The 20777-nt window shown below is 40.2% G+C and overlaps 1 protein-coding gene across 4 annotated transcripts in view; it reads left to right on the top strand.

Annotated features, from left to right (window-relative positions):
* Positions 1 to 20777, top strand: part of LOC121293889 (T-lymphoma invasion and metastasis-inducing protein 2-like) — a 385212-nt gene that overhangs the window by 251559 nt on the left and 112876 nt on the right. For all 4 annotated transcript variants that reach the window (XM_041217341.1, XM_041217335.1, XM_041217350.1 and 1 more), the window contains 4 exons: positions 991 to 1069; positions 11427 to 11519; positions 13087 to 13335; positions 16865 to 16962. In XM_041217341.1, the coding sequence (XP_041073275.1) occupies positions 991 to 1069; positions 11427 to 11519; positions 13087 to 13335; positions 16865 to 16962 (519 nt within the window). The remainder of the gene's footprint in view (positions 1 to 990; positions 1070 to 11426; positions 11520 to 13086; positions 13336 to 16864; positions 16963 to 20777) is intronic.

Raw genomic sequence — 20777 nt, 5'->3', positions numbered from 1 at the left:
AATTCCTGTTCTCAATTGACATGCTGTCCCTTGATGTGTCATCCATTGCTACAGGGTCAGCTGAAGGCTCTCATCACACACTTCATAGCTGCTTTCTCCAGATGAACTAAGGTGCATGCAACTTCTGGCATATTTGTCACAGAGCTGAACTTTCAAGCCTTGTATCCACTTTCAACATTGTGTGTTTCCACCTTCATCTCACCCCATTGTCACTGAAATCCTTTTAATTACCAGTGGAGCCTCAATGCCCTCGTTGCTAATCTCCTTCCCTTCATTCTCCATAAATTCCCAAGTCACCCAAACATCTGCCTAAACCTTGCCCTGCACTAATCCTGCTTGCCCATCAAAGCTCACACAGGCCATCTATTGCCCAAGGCATCTAATTTAAAATTGTTTTGCTGATTGATAAATTGGTTCATGGCTCATTCCCACCACGGATCGGCAAATTTCTGTGGTTCTTTGTAACCTGTACCTCTGGCTATCTTTTCATTCCACCTCCCTCCACTTAACTGTTGGTTTAGCCTTCTGCCATTTCAGCCCTCCTTTTTGGAACACCCATCCTTAACCTCTCCACCTGTCCACTTTTCTCTCCATCTTTAAAAACAACCTCAAAATCCAGATCTTTGGCCAAGCTTTTGATCACTTCTCCAAACACTCCCATTCATTCCTTTCTTTTGTGTTGGGCCTTGGGATATTTTCTACCTCAAAGGCACTATGTAAATGTGAATTATGCCCCATTTCCAATTTCTTAATTTGGAATGAATTCTGCATGTATTCAATTCAACTTAACCTTCGGTATTTTCAAAGCTGTACAGTATTAGGGAAAGATAGCTATGTGTCCCTGAAATTTAATCTGAAAAATTGTGATCATATGGATATACCCTGTAGCTAGAACATCCAGAATCTTGTAAAAGATTTTAGTTGGCAGCAACCTATTTCCTCATTTTTAAGACCAATGTAGCTTGATATTCTCCCTCTTTTTGGGTGCAGTTATTTGATGAAATAGAAATCGCCATGATGAATATTTATCACATACACCTTGAGAGGAGAGGAGCTGAAACTGCCTTTGGTAAGTGGTTAACATTATGTTTGGTACTTTGTCAGTTTTTCCAATTTAATTTAAGGAAGGCTCCAAATATGTCCCAGACATGAAAAGCAATGTCCAACAGTTCTCTCATTACTATTGTTTTATTCATAGTCATTTGGTAGTACAGAACTTTAGTATTGCTGGAAGAAGAGACAAGTCTTCCACCTATCAGGACACTCTCCAGAATACCAATATAAGGGGATAACAACAATTTATACTGTATATGAAGACAGTGCTGGTTGGTTGGCAAGTAATGTAGCTATGGAGAATGCACCACTGATGGTGACTGACAGTTAACTGCCAAGCATTGTTTGAAATTTAAACCAGGTAGCTTGACCCTGATTGGTCAAGGCATTGTCCTGTGGAATGAGTCAGCAAATGGCTGTTACTTGTTCAGTTGAAATAGGCATAATGCATGTATATGTTCTTTCTGTCTGCACATGTTCTTTCAATCACACAAGCTCCTGAATGGGCCTAAGGCCGTCACTTTCGTGAAAAGTGCCTAGCCCATTTCAGATTACCCTGGAAGGGAAAGGTATCCCAAAATTTTGAGCAACAGGTGAGGCTAGCTGTTTCATGTGTTGCTACTGCAAGTGGTATTTGCCACTAACAGGATACCATCAAGCCAAAAAGACATTCTGCCTATCACACAAATGAGTAATGTGGTATATGAATTTCAGTGGCAGTGTGATGCTTGGAATGAAGGGTGTACATCCCTTCATTCCTAGCATCAAGGCTGGCAGATTATATCAAACAGTGTGTTCCAGCCACTGTTCCCAACAGGCAGGGTACAGACTGTATCCAACCAACCCGTGCTTACAAAACTCAAAACACAGTGTCCAACATTAGATGTGAATCCATAACAGGCAACAGTTGCTGAATAATCCTCAGTGTGATAAGAATTATGCTGACAACTAGTTTAAGATTGTCAGTCATGCTCACAGTGTGGTGTACTTGCGTGTTCTTGAAGCTACATATATTAATATACAGGGCCCTGTTCTTCGCAAACAGAAAGAACATTGTGCCTGTTCAGCTAAACAAAAAAAGTGACAGCCATTCGCTGACTCATTCCTCAAAGCATTGACTTGACCAATCAGGGTCAACCTGGTTTAAATTTCAAACAATGCTTGGCAATTAACTGTCAGTCAACATCAGTGGTACATTCTCCATGGCAAAGCCACATGCCAACTAATCAGCGCTCTCTTCACATAAATTGTTATTTTCCCTTTATATTGGTATTCTTGCAAGTGCTCTGATGAGTGCAAGACAAAAAGCTTAGACATTGTTTATTGCTTAGAGACTTGTGTTTCATACTACTTCAATGTTAATAAATTGAAAAGTTAGTGAATTTATAAAATAATTTCATTCAGAATTTAACTACATTCATGATTGACTTTTTAATAACCAATTCCATTGCACAAATTTATCATTTGAATTTCAGATCAGTTATATAAGATAAACATGCTTATGTTCAAATATTTTACAATTCATCAGGAAAAAAGTAATCCCTTTCCAAATGCATAAATCAGTATAAATTCTGTTGCTCTAAATGAAAACTTCTCTTGTGAAACTTGAATTTCCATTGCAACTTCAGTGGGATGTTAAGTCTTATTAAATACGTTCAAATCTCTAATAACATAGATGTTACTATCAAATTGAAGAGTGAAGACAATTCATATTACCTGAAGTGATTCTGCTTGGCTCCAATGATTAAGGCTCCCTACAGGTGAAAGGCTCATCACTTTGACTTGAGACTTAGGGGAGTGTAGCTGATGCAGTGTCAAATGAGTTGTAAAACCTGTTTAGGAGATTCCTTAGACATGCACACTTTTTCAACTTGTGCATAATTAATTTTAATATTTAGAAAATGTGGATCTTGATACCCGCGTGAGCTGAGTTTTCCCAATGTTCAGTGACTTGGACACTATTGTCCTAAAAATGTATGTTTAAACGAAGGGATTAGTATCAATTCCAGATATGCCATAACATAAATACGTTTTATTTTGTTCTTGATTGCAATTTTCTTCAGTGCTGGTTCTCATGCAAAAATCACCATTGCTGCAATTTCTGTGCCTTCCCCCCACCCCACCCCCCCATCTACCCTGCTGAGTTTTTTTATATATTCTTGAGACCTGATCATCACTGGCAAGGCCAACATTTGTTGACCATCCCTAATTTCCATTGAGAAGAAGGTACACCCACAGTTGGAACAGTGAAGGAACAGCAATATAGTTCCAAGTCAGCATGATGAGGAACTTGCAGGTTATGGTGTTCCCATGTGCCTGTTGCCCTGTCCTTTTAAATAGTAGAGGTTGCGGATTTGGAAGCTGCTGTCAGAGGAGCCTTGGCAAGTTCCTGCATTACATCTTGTAAGATTGGACACACCGCTGTCACTGTGTGCCATTGGTGGAGGGAGTGAATGTTGAAGGTGATGGATAGGATGCGAATCAAGCAGGCTGCTTTCTCTTGGATAGTGTCAAACTTTTTGATTGTTGCACTCATCCAGGCAAGTGGACAGTATTCCATCACATTACTGACTTGTTCCTTGTAGATGGTGGATAGGCTTTGGGGAGTCAGGAGGTGGGATACTTGCTGTAGAATTCTCAGCCCCTGACCTCTGCTCTTGTAACCACAGTATTTATATGGTTGGTCCAGTTAAGTTTCTGGTAAATCGTAGCCCCCAGGATATTGATGGTAGGGGATTTTGCAAAGTCATTGAATGTTAAGGGGAAGTGGTTAGATTCTCTTATGTTGAAGATGGCCATTGCCTGATACTTTCCTTATCTTGCTGCTTGCAGGAAGGAATGTTTCAGTATCTGGAGTTGTGAATGGTACTGAACACTATGCAACCATCAGCAACATTCCCTCTTCTGCTTTGTAATTGTGGAGTACTCTGCAACATTTATAATGCTAGCTGGTCTCTAGTTGCAATGCTCACAGTCAAAATAAAACTTGGTGCCTGTGCTTGGGATAGTTCAGAGGTTCCAGATGTAGATAACTGTGAAGCAAAGCACAACCTTAGCATTCTACCATGAATGTTTTTATTCATACAATTTGTATTAAAAAAAATCCCCTTGTCTTTGCACGTACTATTTAATATTTATATTCATCTGTAATACTCAGTTCTGTCTGTCTGAGTTGTTTTGATTGGTCAATTTATGGGGCATGTCTGGTGGATTTATTTGGTGGGTGGTGCCTGGCACATACACAGGCACATGAGGGGTGTAGAGTACAGGAGTGCACACTGGGCTGCTCACAGTTGGAAGGAGGCAAGGGGAAAACAAAAACAGGTATGGGGAGCCCAACAGCAAAGTTACCATGGCTGAAGAGATTATTTCCTTGAATGATGGGATGGGATTGATAGGAGAGATGGGGATGGCATGGAAAAGATGACCTGTCCTAGAAGGAATGAATGAGATAATGGAATTGGTTAAATGTGGTAAAATGGGGGTGACAATTATTATAATAATGCAACTTATCATTCAAAAGCTATACTTTGCGCTAAAAATGAAAATTGACTACATTCGAAGGAAAATGTTTAGAAAAGCTGTCAGGTGAATTAAAAGAATAGTCAGTGTTATACACTGTTATCTTGAAGAAGAGCAGGGGAGTTATCTCCTGCATCCAGACCAATATTTATCCTTCCTTTAATATCACCAAGAAAACCAGATTATCTGGTCATTCTCGCATTGCTGTTCGGGAGCTTGTTGTGTAAAATAGGCTGTCACATTTTCTATAATACAGCAAACTACTTCTTCAACTAAAATGCCTTGTGATATCCTGAAGTTGTGAAAGCCATGATATGCAAGTCTTTTCTCATAGCCCTGAAAATCTCTCCTTTTTTAAGTATATGTTCAGTTTCACTTGCTTAAAACTTATTGATCTCTAATTTTTCCCAGTTCTGATGAAAGGTCATCGACCTGAAACATTAATTCTGTTTCTCTCTCCATGGATCTTGTCAGACCTGCTGGCCATTTCCAGCACTTTCTGATTTTATTTCAAATTTCCAGCATCCGTAGTATTTTATTTTTGTATGGAGAAACTGGAATTGGGTGGGAGGGCTCTGTTTAATTTGGGGCTTTCTTGCTTCAATGCCATGAATGCTTAACTGCTGTTTCGTTTCCTGTTCACACAATTGTTATAATTGATGACCAATCATATTGTATCTGTTGTCATGCAGCAGTCAGAGAAGTAGATCTTTAAGGAATTTGAAAGTTTGTTACTAATATGGATGGTGGACAAAGAATTTAAGTTTATACCAACGCAGGCTTTGTCATAGCGAAAATCTGGCCCTGCATTAGTATAAACTTAAATACTGAAGATCGTTGTCGTGGCGAAAATTCCGTGAAAATGGCCAGAAATCCTAAGTCCGCTCTTGAACATGACATTTCCTATTTTCACATGAAGTCGGGCCAGGGTTCATGCACGTACAGTTTATGGAGGCAGCTGCCTTTGCTGAAATGGGATTTTGGTAGGCCAAGTGTGCAGATTAGACCGGGTAAGAGGGGGCCTGAACTTGATGGATTTGTTTGGATAGTCAGGGCACCCCTTTGGAAAGGTATGGTACCCTTTTGGATATGGCCCTGGGACCCTTTGGGAGAAGTAAGGCACCCTTTGGGATTGTTAAAAGTAAACATGATAGTGCATAAACTCATTGAAAATGTCGCACTGTCGAGAACTGTAAAGGACCTATCAAGCTATCAAAAAAACTCAAGCTATCAAACGACTGTCAGAGGATATTAGATGAGTTGGCATGGAGTGGTAAGGGCAAAGGGTGGTGGCTGGGGGCATAGCTTAGCATTAGTTGGCACTATGTTGGCATAGGGCTACAGAGATCTGTGGAAATGTGGAGGGCATAGGTGGTATGAGAGGCATGGGTTGGGTAAAGGGGCATTGAGGATATGAGGGACCATGGGGGTGGGTGGATGGCATAGATTGGCAGTGATAGGCATGGGGAGTGTATGGGGATGTGAGGGGGCTGGAGAGCTGTTTTTACCTTTAATCTTAACAAACTGGCAGAGCACAGAGGCAGGCCTTCCGCCCAGCCTGCCTCCTCACCCGGCTGCCTCTGCACTCATTCTGGGGCAGTGTGCCTGACCTCCAATCCAGCCTGCCACTCGCCCGCCCCCACCACCCATGAATGAAAATCCCAACTGTGGGCAGCCATTTTTAAAAGGAAATCTCCCTTCTCTGTGCTCCCAACCAGGGGAGAAAATCTGGGCTACAGTGCTCCCTGAGATCAGTTACTAGCCAAGGTGCTTGTTAAAAGTGATGCAGTGTGAAATACCCAGTTGAGAATACCATGTAATGAGGAGGGAAAGGAAGCAACATTGGTTGGTTTTCCTCCATACTGATGCAGTTTGCTGAAATGTTCTTGTCCTTGCATTTCAGTGCAATATGCTTACCTCAGCATTCTTATGCCAAATATTTATCATCCATGGTGCTAACTTCTTAATATCCTTCAAATTTCTTATAAAGGTAGCCTGTGAATATTATCCTAAGTGCAAATAATAAAACTTGCAATTATATAGTACTTTCAACTTGTAAAATATCCCAAGACAATTCATTGAAGCGATATCAAATAAAATTTGACACTGAGCAGCATAACTAGAAATTAGTACAGGTGACCAAAAGCTTGGTCAAACAAATAGGTCTTAAGGAATGTCTTGTCAGAGGAGAATGATGTAGAGAGATAGAGAGGTTTACGGAGGGAATTCCAGACCTTAAGGCCTGCTCAGAAGCTGAAGACAGTGGCACCCATTGGTGAAACAATGAAAATCAGTGAAATGCAAGAGGCCAGAATTGGAGGTGTGCCAAGATCTCGAAGGGTTTTAGGGCTGGGAAAGGTTGCAGAGATTGTTGCAGGGGTTGGGGAGGAGGAGGTTTAGGTGGGTGAGTTCTTGCAGGAATTTGAAAACAAGGTGATAAATTTTTAAATTATGCATTGCAAGCCCAGGAAGTATTGATGAGTGAAATGAACTTTGGTTCAACCCAGGAAAAGCTATGGGCCTTGACAACATCTTGACAGTAGTACAGACTTGTGTTCCAGAACTAGCCACACCCCTAACCAAGCTGTTCCAATAAAGCTACAACACGAGCACCAACCCAACTGTCCAATATTGCCCATGTATGTCCTGTCCACAAAAAAAAGGACAAAAGGGGAATCCAGCCAATTACCACCCCAACAGTCTACTCTCAGTTCATCATCAAAGTGATGGAAGGTGTCGCAACAGTGCCATCAAGCGGCTCTTAGTCAACAATAACCTGCTCACCGCTGCTCAGATTGGGTTCTGCTTGGGGCACTCGGCGGGCAGGTGAAAAGGCATAGCAGCCTTAGGAAACCTCATCCATGGGCGTGCTTGAGAATCTCCCTGAGGCACAGAGCTGCCTCAGGGAGATGAAGAGTTTTCAAAAAAGAAATAAAGAATTGAAAACTGTTATAAAACATGTCCTCTCATGTGAAGGAACCAACAAGAGGGCAAAACATACTTGACCTTATCCTCACCAACCTGCTTGCTGCAGATGTATCTGTTCACGACAGTATCGGTAGTGACCACCACATAGTCGCTGTGGAGATGAAGACCCGCTGTCACATCAAGGATACCCTCCATTGTATTGTGTGGAACTACCACCAAGCTAAATGGGATAGATTTCAATTAGATGTCAAACTCAAGACAGGCCACCATGAGGTGTTGCTGGCCATCAGCAGCAGCCGCAGAATTGTATTCAACCACAAACTGTAATCACATGGCCCAGCATATCCCCCACTCTACCATTACCACCAAGCCCGGGATCAACCCTAGCTCGATGAAGAGTGTAGGAGGGCATGCCAGGAGCAACTCTAGGCATAAGTAAAATGAGGTGTCAACCTAGTGAAACCACATCACACACTACATGCGTGCCAAACAGCAAGTGATAGACAGAGCTAAGCGATTCCACAAACAATGGATCAGACCCAAGCCCTGCAATCCTGCCACATATAGTTGTGAATGGTGGGGGACAATTAAACAACTCACTGGAGGAGGAGGAGGCTCCACAAATATCCCCATCCTCAATGATGGGGGAGCCCAGCCCAGCAACAATCTTCAGCCAGAAGTGCCGAATGGATGATCTGGAGGTCCCCACCATCACAGATGCCAGTCTTCAGCCAATTTGATTCATTCCACGTGATATCAAGAAATGGCTGAAGACACTGGATACTACAAAGGTTATGGGCCTGACAATATTCTGGCAATAGTACTGAAGGCTTGTGCTCCAGGACTTGCCATGCCCCTGGCTAACCTGTTTCAGTACAGCTACAACACTGGCATCTACTCGACTATGTGGAAAATTACGCAGATATGTCTTATACACAAAAGGCAGGACAAATCCAACCTAGCCAATTACCACCCAATCAGTCTACTCTCGATCATCAGTAAAGTCTTGGAAGGGATCAATAACAGTGCTATCAATCTGCACTTGCTTAACAATAACCTGCTCACTGATGCTCAGTTTGGTTTCCACCAGGGCCACTCAGCTCCTGACCTTGGTTCAAACATGAACAAAAGAGCTGAATTCCAGAGGTGAGGTGAGAGTGATTGCCCTTGACATCAAGGCAGCATTTGACCATATGTGGTATCAAGAAGCCCTAGCAAAACTGGAGTCAATGGGAATCGGGGGGAAATCTCTCTGCTGGTTGAAGTCATACCTAGCACAAAGGAAGATGGTTGTGGTTGTTGGAGGTCAAATCATCTCAGTTTCTGGACTTCACTGCAGGAGTTCCCCAGGGTAGTATCCTTAGCCGAACCATCTTCAACTGCTTGATTACTGACCATTCTTCCATCATATGGTCAGAAACGGGGATGTTCAGCACAATTCGTAGCTCCTCAGAGACTGAAGCAGTCCATGTCCAAATGCAGCAAAATCTGGACAATATCCAGGCTTCGGCTGATAAGTGGCAACTAACATTTGTACCACACAAGTGCCAGGCATAAGAATGGATGTTATTTTAAAAATATTTTAGGGGAATCTTGTGTTATTCTGTAAAGAAGGTTGTGTGTGTGTGATTTAATTAAGCTGGGCAAGAATTTGAAGGATGTCAGGTTGTCTGGGGGTTTGGAAACATGAAAGGGATAAAGGTGTTAAGCTGAGGTACAAGTAAATAGGTTAGATCTAACATTTGCATTTTTAGATAAGAGGTGTTTGAATTTCAAAGGAGAGTCAGAGGTTAAAAGGAAAATGTTTGCATCTTGCAGGGGTCCATAGGTGAATAGTAGTGGGGATATAATATTTTTATTGACACAAAGGCAAAGACAAAATGAAAGATCTTATATTTGGAAGGGTTTGAATTTCAAAGGGTGTGAGAACAATAGGACTGAGATAAAAATGGAAAAAGGTATATTAGAGTTACTGTAGATAGCTGGGTTTTTAGCAAATGAACCGGAGAGATGGCTGTATATCTGTTAAGACTTAGCAGGAGCTTTTTGAGCTGATGAGAAGTCTTGAGCTGCAGCAAGCAGTTTTGTTCTGAAGTGAATTCCACCACAAAGTGGAAGAGGGTAAAGGTCATATGGTACACCTTGAAGCTACAGCAGTTTGCCTTGTGTGATATTACTGGATTTCATATTTAAATAAGGGAGTTTTGCCTGGAAAGTGTTTACTTGTGGATTTGATCAAGTAGAGAATTTTTGGGAGAATGTTTTGGGGGACTAACTAATTGTGTAACTGTAATCTTGTGTGTTTAGGTTTTCTTTACTTTCTTGTTAATAAAACTTTTTTTAAAAAACATAAAACTTTTACAAGACCTCTTACTGCTGAGGTTGGTACATTGTCTTCTCGTTGTCAGAATACGAAAAAAAGGTTGTTGCCCATAAGCCAAGTTTCCCTCTGGGATTTGGTTTGCACAGCAATTAACACCGACTGTGGTCATAATACAGGCAATGACCATCTCCCAACAAGAGAGAAAAGAACCATCGCCCCTTGACATTCAAAGGCATTACCATCACTGAATCCCTCACTATCAACATCCTGGGGATTACCATTGACTAGAAACTGAAGTGGACTAGCCATATAAATTCTGTGGCTACAAGAGCAAGTCAGAGGCTAGGAATCCTGCAGTGATTCCCCCAAAGCCTGTCCACCATCTACAATGCACAAGTCAGGAGTGTGATGGAATAGTCTCCATTTGCCTGGATAGGTGCAGCTCCCAGAACACTCAAGAAGCTTGACACCATACAGGACAAAGCACTCTGCTTGATTGGGACCCCATCTGCAAACATTCACTCCCTCCACCATTATGGTGGCAGCAGTTTACACCATCTAGAAGGTACATTGCAGGAACTCACCAAGGCTCTTTAGACAGCACCTTCCAAACCCACAACCACTACATTTAGACGGACAAGGGCAGCAGGCAGATGGGACCACCACCATGTGCAAATTCCCCTCTAAGCCACCCACCATCCTGACTTGGAAATATATTGCCGTTCCTTCACTGTCACTGGGTCAAAATCCTGGAACTCCCTCCCTAACAGCACTGTGGGTGTTCCTACACCACATGGACTACAGCAGTTCAAGACAGCTTGATATTTGGTTCAGGGTCAAATAGGGCGTTAAAGTTCTGAACCCTTTTGAGCTAAAAATGTTCTGTCTGATGCTTTACTGGCATTTGAGTATTTCTTCTTGGAGTGTAGCTGATAGCAGTAATGAACAGAAGGACAGCTGGTGGGCAGTAATCCCTTTACCCGCGCTTGAGCATCTTGGCCTAGATAGTCATTGTTCACTGTTGCGTGTAAAATTAGTTGCCCCAGTGATCTCCTGTATGTTTGGTGATGTGAGAGGTGATTTTCTTACATATAAGATTTCTGGAATTCAAGAATTCCTGTATGTAATCAACCAATTCAGAGAATGAAATAGTGGATGAAATGCAAATATACCACATTCACCAAAATGTAATCTTTTAGAAAAAAAATGCATTTAAGTTATACATTTTAGGGAAAACCTTTAACTCTGTATGTTTAAAAGTTGATATTTTAATGCAATTAGACTTTCACTTGTGGCTGTTGTGTTTGCAGAGTACTTTCTGGCTTGTGACCTGGAAGTTCATGCCCCACCTTACAGCAATGTATTTTATTTTAATTTTGGGCATTGCAGCAAATAGAAGCAATTTACAAATATCTGTGACTCAAAGTAGTATAAATTTGATGTAATTCACATTGCTGCAATTTTGTTATTTCATGAACAGTTTATTTTGTGTAAAACACTTAACACTAGATATTTACTGTTAATTCCTAAGCTGGTGCTTTAGTGTCACAAACTTTCCTTGGTGCTAGAAATTTACTCTTTTTGCTTCACTCTTTAAAAGGTTTTGCTGTTGCCGGTCAGGTTGATGGAAAGCAACAACACAATTCTTTGTTTGTGAGTGATGTTCTCATTGGTGGACTGGCCTATAGAGAAGGTATGATTACGTATATATAAAGAAAGATTGTGTGGTTACTTAAGTGGTAGATTTTAGCACTGGCATTAATAGTATACTCCACTTTGCCAGCCAGTGCCTACACTTTTAATAGCTGTCCTCTAATCCTTGCATGATAAAACGTCCATGCATGGTTTCTGAATGAGGACAAGACTGCCCTTGACTATGATGTCCCATAGTGGAATAGTTTGCTGAAACTCATTGTTTTGGGCTCACACATGAATGACATCTTGGCCAAGCTGCCAAAGAGCTATAGGTGACATGCTGCATACTTACATATTTGGGGTGATCATTTGAACTTGTTGCTAAATTATCAGACTGCTTATCTGACAGATGTGGCTGAGCACAAATTTCCTCGAATTAAATATTGGGAAGACTGAAGTTATTGTTTCAGTCCCTGCTCCAAACTCCGTTCCCCAGCTACCGACTCCAACTTTCTCCCTGGCAACAATCTCAGATTAAGCCAGCCTATACATAACCTTGGTGTCACATTTGATCCCAAGATGAACTTTTCTGACCTCAGGTCCTTGCCGTTGCTAAGACCGTCTATTTCCACCTCTAACATTGCCCAACCCTTCCAAAGCTCATCTGCTGCTGAAACCCTCATTCGTGCCTTCGGGTACTTCTGGACTTGACTATTCTAGCACACATTCTACCCTCCATAAACTTGTGATCATCCAATACTCTGCTCCCTGTGTCTTAACTCACAGCAAATCCCATTCTCACATCACCCCTGTGCTCGCTGTCCTACACTGGTTATGCAATATCTTGACTGTAAAATTCTTATCCTTGTTTTCAAATTCCTCTCTTGCCTCACCCCTTCCTATATCTGTAATCTCCTCTCCACATCCTTCTGAGACACCTGCACTCCTCTAGTTCTGGCCTCTTATGCACTCCCAATCATAATTGCTCTGCCATTGGTGGTCGTGCCTTCAGTTGCCTAGGCCTCAAGCTCTGGAATATACTCCCTACATCTTTCCACCTCTCTACCTTGCTTTCCTCATTTAAGATGCTCTTTAAAACCTTCCACTTTGATCAAGCTTTTGGCTATCTCACCTAATATCTTCTTATAGAGCTTGTGGTCATACTTTGTTTTGTAATGGTCCTGTTAAAGGTGCTATATAAATGTAAGTAATTTTTTAATCAGCTTTCCTGTGAGGGTGCCTGGTTTAGGCAATACCATGTAGTGCTGTGGGTCAGATATCTGATATTCCTGTGGCATCTCCTGGTAGGTAAGCTTGTAAGAATCTTAGAATCAATAGAGAAATTACCCTGAGCACTGTTTTTAACAAGTTGGAATTAATGTGCTTGTGCAAAGTTTTTATTTATGCTATTTTAACAAACTGAAGTATAAAATGATTTATGACACGACTTGTATGGAGTAAAGATCCTATACTGGTAATACTAATGATTTCATTCATTTAAATTAAACATTTTTTTAAAGAAATGAGTAGGGAAATATGAAATAATATACAGTAGGTTAGTTAAGGCAAGGGTAAATTGGTTTGGGAGACTTTCTGAGCAGTGTCACTTTTTTTCCTTTCCTTAGGTGCCAGAGTGGGAGATGAGATCCTGATAATAAATGGTGAAGTGGTTGCTAATCTACACCATACATATATCGAATCGTTGTTTGCAGAGAACCACTTAACACTGACTATCAGGAGGTTCTCATTAGACTGGAACCAAATGTTGACAGAATGCAATGACTCATTAAACCACATGATGGTCCCACCTCCTCCTGACCAATCAAAATTGCTGGAGGAGTTTATTGACAACCTCCTCCTTCCTGTTCCTTCTGGTGAGTTCTAGGTTTCTTTGTGATTACAAAGCTGAGTAATGTTTTAAAGAAGTGATGGTCTACTTTCTCTTAAAGAATTAGTGATATTTCAGACAGCAAATGATTCAGGGCTCACCTTAGAATCTAAACAACAGCTTTGTGATCAGTGTTTATCTGCTACAGGTCATCTTGGTTCTGCTAAAGGTCATCTTAGTTGTTATCTGTACAATATTTTGATAAATAGCTTCTGCCATTTGCTCCTCTGCTTCCCTGTTAAAAAGAAAAGCTTGCAGTGGAAGAAGTATGGTCTATATTGCTGGCATGGTGCAGGAATCATCACTGGAATTTTTGATCAAAGTGTACTTTAACTCTTAGCATGTGGCATTAGTGAGCAATAAAACAAGTTCCATTAGCCACAGATGATCTGTTGCATAGCTATAGACTGCTCAAATCATTGAAAACATTTCTTGTTTTCAAATGTAACACACTAGTACAATTTGATTAAACTGTTGCCTCGTTATTTACTGGTTTTCTACTGAAGAGTTAAATAGTTTTTTTCTGATCTCCTTTTCTACTTATTCTTGTGCCTTTTGCAATGTCACTCATGATATGACCAATTGGGTGACGCAATGTGGTGCCACTTCTGGTCTGAGGAGAAAGGAGGGACACTCTAGTATGAAAGACTTCTAGATTAGAATATAAAGCATGAAGTGATGGAAGACTGTTTGGCCCATCAAGTTTACTACTTCCATAGACAGTTTTGATGTGGGCTACATCATTCAATCTTGTATGGAGAGAGTCACCGGGGGTGGGGTGGGGGTGGTTGGGGGGGGGGGGTGCTTTCAGCCCATCGAGTTCATACCCCGCTACTCTTTAAGGGCAATTGAGTCAGCCCCTTGTAGCCCCGAAATTTTATTTCCCTCAAGTAACCATCCAATTTCCTTTGGAACTCATTGTCTCTGCTTCCAAGTCCTTCATTGGCAAAGTTCTGCATAAACATTGCCTGGTCCTTTAAAAAATATTGAAGCTAGGGCCAGAATTTTTACCTTGTTGGGCGGGTGTGCATTTGACCCGAACGCACGTAAAATGATGCGTAATGACGTAGGGCGAGCGTCCCAATGTTACCGCACACTCGCACGATGTTTCAGTCAGCAGGATGCGCAGGAGTCGGCAGTGCCCACTGACAATTAACAGGCCTATTAAGGCCATTAAAGTCCCAATTAAATGTAATTTGTCACTACCCGTCCAACCTTACAGTTGGTGGGCAGGCAAAAAGGCCAAGAGGCCTTTGCGATTTTTAGGAAACGGCATCCACAGGCAGGATGAGGTTTCCAACAGCAATTAAAAAAAAAAAATTCATACTAATTTCTAACATGTCCCTGGTCATATGACAGAGTCACATGAGGGGACAAGTTTATTGTTTATTTTCCTTTATATATCTTCATCTCCTTGAGGCGGCTCTGTGCCTCGGGAAGCTTTTCCTGCGTGCACATGCGTGAAATTCCCCACTCGCAACCCCCCCCCCCCAACACAGGCAGCACTGAGTGCTGCAGTGTGCATTTCATGCTGGGTGGGCCTTACCGATTGTCGGCGGTGATCGGCGTCTCAACTGGCTCTGCCGAGCCCGCCTGACGAGGGCAAAATCCTGGCCTAGATCTCCAGAATGTTTGTTCAGTCCTGTACGTCCATTTTCTGACCAGACCAGTGTTGAAAAGTGGAGATGTGAGTTATTATGTCTAGTTCTTTTACCAATGTTTTCGCCACCCATCCTAATATCTCCTTATGTGGCTTGGTTTCTTTTTGTTTAATGCTTTTGTGAAGCACCTTGGGATGTTTTACTATGTTAAAGAAACTATATAAATGCAATTTGTTGCTGACCAAGCATTAGTGTGCTCACAATACTAATTAGCTCACTCAAGACTATTGCCAGCAGGCTTTAGATGAAACCACTGTAGCTTTGCAAGTGTGCTCCTTCAGGCTTGGTTTGACTTCTACGTCTTTAGAACATGACACAGCACTCTTCCAGTAAAATGAATCTACTGCCACTTTGCTAATTGTCTAAAGTTTACAAATGATCCAACTTTCAGCTTACTTAAATTTCCCTCAAACAGTTGCTGGATCTTGAAATTTAAATAACTAACAGCTTGAATCTAAAGGAGCTGCCAATCATATATATAACTGAATCAAGCAGAAAGTTATATTTGAAATGTATAGCTTGATACTTCTCTCATGTACATTTGCACAGAAATAACTGAACAAGACAGTGCAACATTTGTATTGAGTTAAGTGCAGACATAATACTCATTGGAGCTGTTCTGTACTGCAACTGGAGTAAAGGGGCTGCCACCAAGGCAAAATTCTTTACTTCATCATATCTACATAACAGTAAATTTTATCCTTCTCTCAGTCTTGACGGTTCACATATGGTGATACTGGAGTAGTAGTGTAAAATGACCCCATCCTTTTTTTTGTACTTCACTATCAGTGGCTGTTCATCTCCCACAATAACTGCAAAGAGTGAATTAAATTAACAGCGGCAGTGTGGCTAATTGTATTGTCTCAATGCTACTTGCAGTGATTTTTTTGATGAAAGCTTACACAGAATCTCTGAAAATTCTTTTTTAATACTTTATCACTGCAACAGGATGCTTTTCTCCAGCAACATAAACATTTTTCAGGTTCTGATTATTAGTGATTGTTATAACCATGGACTAAAATATCTAATTTGCCACAAATGGGAGTGAAGCCTACATGACGCATCCTCCAAATCCCTGCTGTTTAGCCAACTCAGAACCCTGACATCTGCTGGCACTGGATGTGAAGCATTTGCAGTGTAAGATGTGACTCAAGTAAGTTTTGGTCAGATTTAGGAGTTGGTCACTAAGGATTAGACATAATCTTATGACTTTGATAAGCATCAAATGCTATGGAGAAATAAGTTCTCGAATTATACGCAAAAGTAGAAGTGTTATAGAGTAGTTATTCACAATGTAGCATATTGTATGAAAAAATTGATGCAGCAACCTTAAAGAAGGATGATATTAGCAGTTCATGGGAGCCTACTTAAAAAAAAGTCAAGAGCAAGTTGCATATGTTTGGGCACTTCTTGCCTGCTGCAGGCTTCCATTGTTTACTATTATTTTTGGGTTTGGTTAGTTATTGCCCAGTGCTTTCATTATATTTTTGGTGTCATTCTCAGCCAGGTAGGTTTATGACCACTGATTTATTGAACAGCTGGAGTGCTTTTCTACTTGCATCTGAGTAAATGAATATTATTTGTGCTGCAGTGTCCTTTCTCTTGTGAACATTTTTAGCCCTGTCGTATGAAATAGTTTATTTCTTGGTCCATCAGAATCATCTAACTTTAAATTTTTAAGACCGCTTCTAAATCTGACTTGGTTGATTTAGTATTTTGACTTGAAAGTGAAAAACACTTGTAAACTGGAATTCAGTGGGGTATTGCAGCTTTGGATTGAATTATTAATACAACTAAATAGAGCTGTGTGGACTGTTTTGCACAAAAAAATGTTTAAATTTCTATAAATTTTAGATTTCTCTAGCGTACCTGATGTGCCTCTAACAAGAAGTGTCACTACAGACTGTGTGGAGTCACTGCATCAGGTTGAAAATACTGAATCATTTTTAAAGGTAAGTGATGAAATTCTATGAGTGCATTGTATGCCACCATGTGAGCTAAATTCTGAACTAAACTAAACGCTGCAGTGGACTAAGATGAACTTTTAAGCTTTTCATAGGCTGCAGTGTTATTTTGATAGGCTGGGGGAAAGATCTGAATCAAGTTATTAGAGTGGCAGCACCAGAATATATAGTGTATATCGGAGCAAAAAATTGATGTAGATATTGTGAATTTTAGGTTGTGTTTGTAATGAGATTCCAAAAAAAGCAATGAGAAGTTTGTTTCATTTCCATGCTGAAATTCATTGAAATTAATCAACGTACTCATTGCTGTGGTTAATATTTGTCTGGCTTTCCAATTGCCTTTTGACTTCGTGTCTTCAAAACCTAATGTGCCTTTACTTCAAAGCACATTTCTAAGCAAACTTAATGTGTTTAATAGACTATTTTTCCCTTTTGCAAGGATTGCACTCATTCCCTGTTTTGCTTGAGAAGGATTCTGAATGCAAGTAGCTCTAGTCTTTTTTTGATGCATGTAGTTGTATTTTTGTCTGCTTTCACTTTTCCATTTCCCCCCCCCCAAGAAGGTTTTGATTTCTCAGTGGTATAGCTTGGTGCCCTTCAGTACCTCAACCAAGTGACCAATATTTAAATCTCTCCAAACTTGCCTTAGTGTTATGCTATTCAGCCATAGACGGCATTGCATCCAATCCCAATCTCAATCCCAGTTTCAACAGAAGTCGGTGGCTAGCCATCAAGCAGGAATCTTGGCTGTTCAGTTCCCTGCCCCCAATAATCCAGGATGTTTAGGCTTACTTACACTTTGTTAGCTAGGGGCCAGAAATGGCCCAAGTGGCTTAGTTACTTCCAGGTTAATCACTCTCCCTCTATCCTCACTTCTTCCCCTCTGGAAAATCTGACTGGGTTGTAGCCCAACACAAGACACTCTGCAGGGGACCAAGGAAGATTGGAAGAAAGTAAAAGCTGGATTTCGAAGGATGGGCTGAACTGTGAAAGTACAGCCAAAATAGCAGTTCATCCCTATCTGTTTGCAATTAACCAACCACCTATTATTGTTCCCTGCATTATGGTCACTTAACTTTTTTTTGTTTCAATTCAGTTTTTAGTTGGGCAAACCATGTATTTATTTGGTTGAGCATTAATATTTATTTTGTTATATTGGCTTTAGCAGTTATGTTCAGAGATTCATGCTAAATAGAGTGATATTTAGTGCATTAGACTGTTTAAATGAAACTGTTGGATCCTTGTTGAAGCAAATTGCTCTGAACAAACCAGCAGAATAAAACTTTTAAAGATAGATTTTGAAAGGCTTTACTTAGTTAATGATGATTATTGTCATCAAAAAGAGACAATGCAATCTGCATGTACATTTTCAAAATTCCAAATGAATCTTATCTCAGTCCCTCTAAGAGATGATGCTGTAAGGAATAATTTGAGACAGTAATCCTCCTTCTGTACTTTATTAATCAAAGTGCAAGAATTAAGTGTTTAAATTAATTGTTTTTTAATAAAGAATCAGCTTCGGTTTTCTGTTACCTTGGATCTCCGTGAGTGTTAGCTGCATTGGTATTTCAAAATCATCCAGTGTTTCTTGTTGCAATGAATAAATGCATTCACTGGAAGTGATGTTGTAATTTGTAAAAATAGATGTAGCAAGATACAGAAATAAAGCTATTTTTCATAACATATTTCATGTGATAAAATTACTTACCCATTAAGTGAACTATTCCGGTGTAAATATTTTGCAATTGGCACTTGTCACAATACAATTACACAATTGTGAATTTTTAAAAAAATCAACATTTCTGCAGAAAATACACAGCGGGTCACTCAATCCATCTTTTCCCTTTCCAGTTGTTAATGTTTTGACTGTAGATACATTGTATAAACTAGTCAGATGAAAATGAATAATACTCAAAATAAAAGTGGAAACTTTAATCACATGCGGCTTCCTTCAGGTTCAGGTGATGCATCAGGTTCAGGTGATGCACGTAATTAATCTCTCCTGATTATGATGTGCTTGCTATGTATTTTCAGCAATTTCTGTTTTTATTTACTGATGTCTGAGATTGGAGCTCGCTGATTAAATGCTGTTCAGAATCAATAAGATGAGATGCAAGTTCAGTTACAGTGAACTGTCAGTTCAATTTGAAACTCCTGCATTGAATCCATGGGTGAGTCATTGCGTGTCACATGTAAGAGCACAGTGTGTTACTAGTTCATCAGGTTGTCATTCTGGAGCTGACGCGCACCCTTGTGATTCAGAGATGGCTTCCTGAATGGAGCTGAACTAATGAAAGTGTTCCATGTTTTTTTTGTTCTAGAAGAAGTGTTCCATAATTGACTTTATTCAAAGGATGTTTCAAACATAGAATATTATGCCTTGAAGACCAAAACACTCTACTCCTCTTGAAATACTGTCATGGAATCTTTAACATACACTAGAACTATCAGAACAGGCAGCTCTGGGACCTTAGTTTAACATATTACCCAAAGGATGTCATCCCTGACAATAAAGTGGTTTCTGCAGTACTGCATTCAAATGGAAGCCTAGATATTACTTGACAAGTTAGACTGCAAACAACACATTATAGTGAAATAAAAACAGAAAATGCCGGAAAAGCTCAACAGGTCTGGCAGGTTGGAACCAAAGAAGAATCATATTGATAAAAACAAAAAAATTGCAGATGCTGGAAATCGAAAACAAAAACAAAAACAGAATTACCTGGAAAAACTCAGCAGGTCTGGCAGCATCGGCGGAGAAGAAAAGAGTTGACGTTTCGAGTCCTCATGACCCTTCATATTGGACTGGAGATGTTAATTCTGTTTCTGTCTCCTCAGATGCTGCCAGGCCTGCTGAGTTTTTCTGGCATTTTCTGTTTCTATTTCCGATTTTCAGCATCCGCAGTAATTGGCTTTTAACACATTAAAAATAGCTAAGATATGAACAGCATGTCACAGTGAATTGATTGGCATGATGTAAGTGGCATGTCAATAAAATTATCACTTTTGTTTCAGCAAACTTTTCATTTTTATGTCTCAAGCAAAATTGATTGTAGTGTTTACAGGAGCTGCTCGTTTCTGGGAATTTAATTTTAAATTTAAATTAAGAGAATGTAGCTTTGAAACTGAAATTTGATATTTTGATGAAACAGTTGAGCATTATAACAAAACTCAGGGCTGCATCTCAAATTAGTAAGCAGAATTGTCCTGTTAAGCTGTGGTTGCACATTGAAGCACATTGTGGCTGTGAAGATATTTACATTTCCTGTTTACTGAAACCTAGTTTTGGCCATTTAACAAGGAGGCTATGCTATAGAACTTGATATTCTGCAGCATGTGAAAAAGTGGTATAGCTAGTGTCACTCGATTAGTGATGCAGCTCTCAATTTATTTAAATATTCCCTCTCCACACCCTCAGCTTCCCTTCAGTTTAGAGAGTGAAACTGCATAAACCTGAGACTTTCATGTCTAAGAGCTACCTCCACTGCAGTAAAGTGCTCATCCAGCAGTCTGCCCAGGTCCTAAAATAAAATGTAAAATGAGAGTAATGGCATTAATAAAAGGAATAAAGACTAGGATTTGAATTGGAATTGCAAGATGCTTCTCTGAAACAGGATCATTAAGCTGTTCAAATATCAGCTATCTAGCAAGAAGTTGTGTTTTTTTGTTAACAATTTAAGGAATTTGGATGTGGCCCATTTTCCATCATTATGTAACTCTTTGGCATTGGAGATGCAATAAATACATTTAAGATGATTTTGTCTTAGTAATGCATCCCCAGAAGCTAAGCTAGAATCTTATTG

The sequence above is a fragment of the Carcharodon carcharias genome, chromosome 2 (assembly GCF_017639515.1).
Source record: "Carcharodon carcharias isolate sCarCar2 chromosome 2, sCarCar2.pri, whole genome shotgun sequence".
Taxonomy (NCBI): Eukaryota; Metazoa; Chordata; class Chondrichthyes; order Lamniformes; family Lamnidae; genus Carcharodon; species Carcharodon carcharias.
Note: the sequence above shows the minus strand (reverse complement) of the source record. Positions and strands in the feature narration are given on the sequence as shown.